Below are 9,784 nucleotides of genomic sequence, written 5' to 3'. Positions count from 1 at the left end.
GTGTGCTCTTCCGATCTCAGCACATCTTCATCAAAATCACCATTGTCATTATCATCATCACCATCATTATCATCATCATGACTACAAGCATACCTACCACCACCACAAGCACTGCTACCACTACCACCACCACCACTACCACAAACACCAGCTGTTGCACCATCACCTCTACTACCACAACCACCATAACCACCCCAACTACCACCACCACATCAGCATCATCAGCATCATCGTCTTCGTTGTCATTATCATGATCATTATCATCAACCTCACTACCACCACCACCACCACTGTCGTCATCATCATCATCATCATCATCATCATCATCATCATCATCATCATCATATTTATGTCCACTTTTCCATACAGACATGACTTTGACAGCTCAATTTTAATACTATATGGTGACCCTAATTTGTTGTGATCATTCTTTCGTTATTTCCTAACCCCCTTGTTTGTCTTTTATTTTTCCAGAGACTAGTATCCTATGGTCTGCTCACCAAGTACATCACAGTTCTGAAGACTATAACTTCTCAACAGCAACAAGACAATCGGTCTTTCAGGTCTACAGTGGTTGGGTAGGTACAGGGCTGATGTACAACTAAATTCAGTGTTTTAATCTTCAGCATTATAGTCATCATCATCATCATTATCATCATCATCGTCATCATCTCATCATCTCATCACCACCACCACTGCCTCCCCTATCATTACCACTCACCAGCTTTGTCATCATCATCATCATCATCATCATCATCACTACTACTGCCACCATCCACCACCATCCACCATCACCACCACTGCCGCCACTACCTTTATCATCATCAGCAGCAGCAGCATCAACAACAACAACAACAGCACCACCAGTATTATTTCTTTACTACCCACAAGGGGCTACACACAGAAGGGACAAACAAGGACAGACAAACACGGATTAAGTCGATTATATCGACCCCCAGTGCATAACTGGTACTTATTTAATCGACCCCGAAAGGATGAAAGGCAAAGTCGACCTGGACGGAATTTGAACTCAGAACGTAGCGGCAGACGAAATACAGCTAAGCATTTCGCCAGGTGTGCTAACGTTTCTGCCAGCTCGCCGCCAGTATACCCACCAGTACTACCACCATCACCACCACCACCACCACCACCAATATTATAATCACCCCCACTGCAACCTCCACTTCTATATGTACAATCATCACTATCACTAACATCACCACCATCACTACCTTCACCACCATTACCACCATCATCATTGTTATCTTCAATGTGATTATAGTCAGTTATGTTCCCTACCCCATAAGCACCTTTCCTTCCTCAACCCTACACATTTTTCTGCAAACATAGCATTTCAAATGTTAATTGCTTCCAGAAGTTTTTACTTTGAGACAAAAACAAAAGCCTTCATTCCATTAATATTTTTTTCTATAATCCCTGCATTTATTTATTAGTTCAATTCCAACATCGTTTTATTTGTCTTCTCCTAAAGAGCAAACTTGAAAGGAGGACTGAAGAATCTATTTGCCAACAACTCTGAGTGCTGTTGCATAGCTTAGTGATTAGGTAATTTGCCTTATAATCAAGGTGTTGTAGTTTTGGTCCCACTAAGCCTCACCTTGAGCAAGTGATTTCTACCATAGACCTGAGTTGAGTCTTAAATGTTATGACAATGTAACACATAAGTATTAGTTTTTTCTTAAATATTATTATCTATGTTTTACTCTTTTTCTCATACAGGCGTTCTATACTCCGATGGCATTATTTATCCCAGTATCTATATATATGGTACATGAGCAATTAAATCTGCTTTACCAGTTTTGGATTCACACAGAAGTAAGTCATTCATTACAATTATAAAACTTTCCTCTTTGAAGCAAGAAACATCCTACCGGCTTCTTAACCTTTTCATTGATAAATATTCAATTATTGTCAGAAATTTGTATTTTACTACACAGTATTTTTACTACAGGCGCAGGAGTGGCTGTGTGGTAAGTAGCTTGCTTACCAACCACACGGTTCCGGGTTCAGTCCCACTGCGTGGCATCTTGGGCAAGTGTCTTCTACTATAGCCTCGGGCCGACCAAAGCCTTGTGAGTGGATTTGGTAGACGGAAACTGAAAGACGCCCGTCGTATATATGTATATGTATGCGTGTGTATATGTTTGTGTGTCTGTTTCTCCCCCCAACATCGCTTGACAACCGATGCTGGTGTGTTTACTTCCCTGTAACTTAGCGGTTCGGCAAAAAGAGACCGATAGAATAAGTACTAGGCTTACAAAGAATAAGTCCCGGGGTCGATATGCTTGACTAAAGGTGGTGCTCCAGCATGGCCGCAGTCAAATGACTGAAACAAGTAAAAGAGTAAAAGAGTAAAAGAGTATTCATTCATTCATTCATTCATTCATTTTTCCATGCTAGTATGGGTTAGATGAGAAGGGATTTTACAGCTGAATGCTCTTCCTGTTTCAGATTTTCTACAGCTGGGTATCCTTCCTGTCACCAACCCTCACCTGTTTCCAAGTAAAATTAGATGCCCCCTTGGTCAGATATGTTTCACAGAAGACTAAAAAAATAACGCTACTTGTATGATGGTGATACTCACATCTATCACACAGTATCAACTCAAATAATTTTGTAAACTTCTAAAGCAATGGTAATCTGTAGGTGTGAGGTCTGGAGAATATGGTGGACAATGCATAATTTCCCAGGCATATCTTGTGTGTGTGTGTGTGTGTGTGTGTGTGTGTGTGTGTGTGTGTGTGTGTGTGTGATGGGCCACTGCACTGTTTCTATTTATTAAATCCTATTCACAAGGTATTGGTCAACTTGATGTCGTAGCAAAAGACACTTGTCCAAAGTGCTACATAGTGAGGTTCACCAGAGCCACATGGTTGCAAAGAAAACTGCTTAACCACATAGTTATGCCCATGTTGAGATACCTTATAAAACTTACCACATACAAAATGTGATGATTTGATAGTAACCCATGAAGATTTACTTATACCTTTCACTATAAATATCATGTTACATACTGTGTCGAGCTAACAAGGGAGCCTTTAAGTTGTTGCTCAAACTACTGGATGTAGCAGCCAAATCCCCTTGAATCTGACTATCTACTATGGAAATAACACAATGGATAATGTGTTCTTGGGTTCTCTGTACATAGGAAAAAGATGGATTGGTCACTACTGGAATGCCTTTGTTCATAGGTTTCCTGGAGAAAAACAGCAGAAAGAACATATATTATGTGTATGTAAATATACTAAATCTTGCTTTGGAGAACATTCCAGCAGGTTAGGCCAAAAGTAGTGCTTCTGGGATTTTCTTCATGTTATGCAAATAATTAATCAATTTATATCATTCCTTATTTCAGTATATTCGATCTCTTGGACCACTTGAATATTTTCTAAACACACCAAGTCACCATAGAGTTCACCATGGAAGAAATCCTTATTGTATTGACAAAAATTATGGTGGAAGCCTTATAATTTGGGACAAATTATTTGGTAAATTCTCAGAATATTTTCATTTTTTTATTTACATTTATTTTTATTTCTTATTTTTTCTTCTAAATATTTCTATTGATCATCTTTGAACTCTCAAAATTTTGGAAAGGAAATTGGTAGTGGAATCTCTTACAAATGAGTAAGTAATCCAACAATTGTAGGGTGAACACTTGTGCCAGATGTGTCTGACCTTTTAGTTTTCAAACTGGCTATTTTAGGCCCAAATATTTTACCTGTTTTATGTTCAAACTAGCCACATTTGATCTCTCACACCTAGCCTACAATGTCATTCTAAAAGTAAACTATCACATCATTGTGATCGTACAAGAGAATGCATGATTAATTCAAAACAATGTCGGGAAATAAACATAACAACTGGCAGGGTAATCTGAATGTTAAAAGGTTAATATCGAATGCACTATTACATATTAGCCTCTACATGCATTCTGAATCAGAATTAATGCCTAGATTCATTACAAGCATGTCTTGCAAACAACTCGCATATGCAAGTGGTGCTACCAGTCAAGAACTCCACATATCAGAAGCCAGCAAATGTATGGGGTTATCAGGAGAGAATGCACGCTGTTTCGGGGCCTACCTCTCGACGCCATCAATGTGCACCAGCCCCACTCACTGATATGAGGCCCCGGTTGCTAGATCAATTGGTTATTAAATAAAGCTCAATATTTCTCTCGCCATCACTCATCGTCTCTTTTTTAACCAAATCCAGTGGCTAGCCTTCTCCACTGTAGTTAGGATATTGGTCATGGTGGTATTTACCTTACGATGAGTTAGGCCTAACGATAACAACAGTCGTCTCACACTGTGTCCAACAAACCCTCTACATCCAACATTGATTGGAAAATGCTCTGATTTCCAGCCTTCTCGAGGAGGTTTACATAACAGTCAATCTTTATTTCAAGCTAACTATAAGACAACGTATTATTTTCACTCTTTCAGCCAGCAGAATACCTTTAAGTAAGCATAGAATGCTAACAAAACAATTTTAAATTATACAGTGCTCATTCTCCTTGTAATTTTCCATGGTGCATATTTACAGCTAGATACACTGAGCCTGCTAGAAGCAAGTGCCTTTGGCATTAGGACACTGGACCACTGTTGACTGATTACAAACTATTAACCCTTCCAGAGAAAGATTTGTTTCTCATCCTAGCCCAAATATTCTACCTCTTTTATATTCAAATCAGCCAGGTTCACCCTTTCACATTCTGGAAATAAATAACCACAACATCAAAATCTCAAAACTATGAGATAATGCATATTTAATTCAAAATATTGTGGGTAAATAAGCATTACATTTGATAGAATAATCTGGCTACTAAAGGGTTAAATTCCACTGAAAACTACAGTGAGGAACATCAATGAACATACTAGATGCCAATATAACCAAGTGAATAATACCATGTAACAAACATTTTATTTTTTTATTATTATTATTATTATTATTTGTCTTTGATCAGTAAGTGTTATTTGCTTCTATCTAGAAACAGAAGGAAATGGCTACTATTCCCTTTCAAACTTTGCTTTTGTGACCTGGACATCAATGTTCTGAAACTGACCTATTTTCCATTACATTTCAGACTGATTCAGTACCGAGCTGCTGAAGCAGAAATATCATTATAGCAAATATTCTGTTCGATATCGCAGATTTGCTTGACTTTAACCACTTAAGCATGTCCCTTAGTGGCTGACAATATGTGTGTCTCTGATCATGAGCAGGAGTAGTGGGAGAGCATCATAGCCATGTGTTGAGAGGGATTCTTTGGTGTTTGAATAAATGTAATAAAAGCAAAGTTTGAAGAAAATATCAACCATTTTGAAATCCAGGTACTACTCATTTTTGTCTGCTGAGTGGACTGGAACAACATGAAATAAAGTGTCTTGCTCAAGGATAGAAGACACCACCAGGAATAGAACTCATAACCCAACGGTCATGAACTGAATACCCTAACCACTAAGCCTTCATTCTGTCAAGTGTAATGCTTATTTATTCACATTGTTTTGAATTAATCTTGCATAATCTCGTACCTTCAATATTTTGATGGTGTGACTGTATAATTTTAGAATGACATTGTAGGATAGATGAGAGAAGTTGGATCTAGCTGGTTTGAACATAAAACAGGTAAAATATTTGTTGCTGGATACAGCTGATTTAAATGCTAAAGAGTTTAAACTTCATTTATCGATGTACTTTGCTCTTGTTAATAATGTTATCTCCATAAACAAACTATAGCCTTTTGTGGATATCAGACAGCCTGCAACCCACCTTTTTCAAGAATTAAATGAAGGAATGTCGCTTCTGCTTGCGACTCATTATTTTCAGGCAATGAAGAAGAATAGGTAAAAGAGTTACTACAGAAGTAGAGATACTCTATCAACATGTGCAATTTTAATAACTTATGTCAGTTTATTAAAAGTACTGAATGCATAAATGGGTTTACATACCTATCGATAGATGAAAATGTTTAAAATACTTCCTGATAAAAAAAGCTTGACCTCATTAATATAAGTATGAATTTATGTCTATATACATATGTTTTTAACTGATATTCATGCACAGGGACTTTTCAAGCTGAGGAAGAAGAGGTGATTTTTGGTCTGGTTTCACCCATCAACACTTTTGAACCTTTTAAAGTACAGGTAAGTGTTTCTTTGTGGCAATATGAAAATCTGTCATTTCTATCAACTTGTAACATACCATACTCTCAAAGTTTAAAAAAAAATAATAATGAGCCTGTTGTATACAGTGCTCACATGCACTACAACTTGTCAGAAAAGGATAAAAGAAGGGGAACAGAAAGCAGCAATAAGTCGAGTAATGAAAGACAGTAATGAAAGCTAGAAGTACATGCATAGTACACAGAATAAAACACAAAAGGACAGAAAAGTGAACAACAAAAGAACCACGGAAAGGAAAGGGTGCATATGCATGTCAAGAACAGTATTGATGAATTTTAGGAAACATGAAATTTTTGAAGGATGCAGTGTTCTGACAGCTGACAACTGATGTGAGGTGTTTTATTGTATACTGTGATATTTCTGAGCATGAAAAAAGATCCTGAATATCATGGGTACTAAGTTGTTTTTGATTTTATAAGCATGTCCACAGGTGGTAAAGATATTTAATTAAAAAAAGTGACCAAAGTTATTGTTGTTGGGAAGATGGTGGATAACCTTGTGTGATATCTACTGAGTCAACTGTTATATGTAACTATATCAGCATAAGTGGAGGCACATAGCTTAGTGGTTAGGGTGTCAGCACCATGATTGTAAGATTGTGGTTTCGATTCCTGGACCAGGCGATGCGTTGTGTTCTTGAGCAAAACACTTCATTTCACGTTGCTCCAGTCCACTCAGCTGGCAAAAATGAGTAACGCTGCGATGGACTGGCGTCCTGTCCAGCGGGGAATACATATGCCATTGAAACCGGGAAACCGGGCCCATGAGCCTGGCTAGGCTTTAAAAGGGCGCATTTATTTTATTTATATCAGCATAAGACAGCATAGTACATAACATTGCATAAAAATTATCCAGATGAAGTCTTCAAAGTTTACCTTGAGAAGCTACCAGTGTCCTGTTACATTTTCTGAGTCAAAAAATAAAGATCTCAATTCAGTACTGCAAGCTAATAAATGGATTGTTAATTGTACTGTGCTCCTGGTACAATGGTGCATTCTAGCTCCATATTGTACCTATTTATTTCTAGGTTCACTGAGTCAGTGAGAGTTCAGCGTCTTAACTGAATACACTACACAATGTGATGATTGAGATGAACCTTTAGTTCAACGAGTTAACCAACAATCAATGTATACCTATTTATTCAGACAGTAACTGTGTTTTTCAAGCACTATATGCCTATAAGTCATGCTTTCTCAAGGCAAATATCACAGTTCAAAAAACCTTCAACAGTATATATGTTGGACAGTTTGACAAGAAGAGATGACCCAGAGGACTCCGCCAGGTCCTATGTCTGCTTTGGCATGATTTCTGTAGATGGATGCCTTTCCTAAGGCCAAACACTTGACAGAGTGTGCTGGATGCTTTTTACACACACATATATGCCATGTAAAAGCACTCAGTTCATTCTGCAAGGTAGTTAGTGTTAGGAAGGGCATCCAGACATAAAAACCATGTCAAAACAGACACAGTAGCCTGCTGTAGTCTTCTACCTGGCTGGCTCCTGTCAAACCATCCAACCCATGCCAGCATAGAAGGTGAACGTTGAATGATGATGATGATATATGAGAAATTGTTTCAGAGTTTCAAAATGCACCTGAATCTAAAACATGTGATTATTTTAAAATTTTGTAACAGATTTATTCAAATACCAAACCGGTTTTGATAATGTTTTGTTTATCAATGACAAAAATAAAGATATGAATAAGAAAAGAATTTAGGAAAGTTTAAAGTCTCGAGGGAGATAGACATTAAAATAAGTTCAAATGTTCAATTAAGTTCATAACAGTCACATGACTGAAAGTCCAGCAATATTGAGTTATATTAACAATTAGATACAATGAACTTTTTAAAAAGAGTAAGAGAAAAAAATAGAGGGAAAGAAAAAAATTTGGGGGCAATTTCTGTCGTAAGAGTTCAAAATATTTTACATTAAAATTGCTTTGTGAGTGTGTGTATATATATGTGTGCTTGTGTGTGTGTGTGTGTGTGTGTGTTTTATGGTAAAGGATCGAGTTCTGATTGTTTTTCTCCATTTGGCTGGCCACCTTAATATGTCATGAATGTCTTGGTCAAATATTTTTGTTTTTGCAAAGTCCAGCATTCTGGCTAGTTGACTTCCTGGTGACATCATTTATTTGTTAAACATTTTGATTTAGTTGAGATCCAGTGCTCTGGTTGGTTGATTTTCTCATTTTATTGTTGTTAAAGGACTTGGTAACTTGTTTTTGTCAGTTTTCCACTGTTCCAGTTGGTTGATTCCCTTATAAAGCCATTGGTTCAGTGGACTCAGTGCTTATTTGTTTTTAACTGAGTACCTGAGTTTTGACCAGAAAACAATCTCATTGGTTCAGTCAAGGGTAACATCAGTGACTGGTGCTTGACAAGGCTTATGTCTATGTGTGTGTGTGTGTGTGTGTGTGTATAATATATATATATTATATATACACACATAGGCGCAGGAGTGGCTGTGTGGTAAGTAGCTTGCTTACCAGCCACATAGTACTGGGTTCAGTCCCACTGCATGGCACCTTGGGTAAGTGTCTTCTACTATAGCCTTGGGCTGACCAAAGCCTTATGAGTGAATTTAGTAGACGGAAACTGAAAGAAGCCCGTCGTATATATATATATATGTATATGTATATATATGTGTTTATGTGTCTGTGTCTGTCCCCCCAACATCGCTTGACAACCGATGCTGGTGTGTTTACGTCCCCCGTAACTTAGCGGTTCAGCAAAAGAGACCGATAGAATAAGTATTAGGCTTCCAAAGAATAAGTCCTGGGGTCGATTTGCTCAACTAAAGGCGGTGCTCCAGCATGGCCACAGTCAAATGACTGAAACAAGTAAAAGAGGAAAGAAACACATACATACATACATACTTACACACACACATATATATACACAAACACACACATACTCACACACACATGCAAACACACACATATATATCTTTTATTTTGTACTTGTTTCAGTCATTTGACTGTAGCCATGGTGGGGATCCACCTTGAAGGGTTTTAGTCAAACAAATCAGCCCTAGGTCTTATTTTTTTAAAGCCTAGTACTTATTCTATCGGTCCCTTTTGCTGAACCACTAAGTGAGGGGGATGTAAACACACCACTAACAGTTGTCAAGCAGTGGAGGGGGACAAACACAGACACAGAAATACGCACACATGGATATATACATATATATATACGATGGGCTTCTTTCAGTTTCCATCTACCAAATCCACTAACAAGGATTTGGTCAGCCCGAGGCTATAGCAGAAGACACTTACCCAAGGTGCCACACAGTGGGACTGAACCCAGAACCATGTTGTTGAGAGACAAACTTCTTACAACAGAATCACACCTGCACATATATATATATATATTTTTGAATAGAATTTATTTTCGATAATTTTAATTGATTTTAATCGATTTAAATTTCCTTTCTATTTGAAAATTAGTTATGAAACACGTGTAGTCATTTTATTATCTGTATCTTATGATATTTACTTTTTATTATATTATACTCATTTATTGTGCTTTTAATTATTAATTTTTCTATATGTGACAGTGGATTTTCATCGATG

At 37.4% G+C, this 9,784-nt stretch overlaps 1 protein-coding gene across 1 annotated transcript in view; it reads left to right on the top strand.

Moving 5' to 3' along the window:
* Nucleotides 1-9,784, top strand: part of LOC106872128 (alkylglycerol monooxygenase) — a 33,477-nt gene that overhangs the window by 13,491 nt on the left and 10,202 nt on the right. The window contains exons 4-7 of the mRNA XM_014918998.2: nucleotides 475-578; nucleotides 1,741-1,836; nucleotides 3,377-3,509; nucleotides 6,091-6,170. Of these exons, the coding sequence (XP_014774484.1) occupies nucleotides 475-578; nucleotides 1,741-1,836; nucleotides 3,377-3,509; nucleotides 6,091-6,170 (413 nt within the window). The remainder of the gene's footprint in view (nucleotides 1-474; nucleotides 579-1,740; nucleotides 1,837-3,376; nucleotides 3,510-6,090; nucleotides 6,171-9,784) is intronic.

Source organism: Octopus bimaculoides, chromosome 4 (genome assembly GCF_001194135.2).
Source record: "Octopus bimaculoides isolate UCB-OBI-ISO-001 chromosome 4, ASM119413v2, whole genome shotgun sequence".
NCBI lineage: Eukaryota > Metazoa > Mollusca > Cephalopoda > Octopoda > Octopodidae > Octopus > Octopus bimaculoides.
Note: the sequence above shows the minus strand (reverse complement) of the source record. Positions and strands in the feature narration are given on the sequence as shown.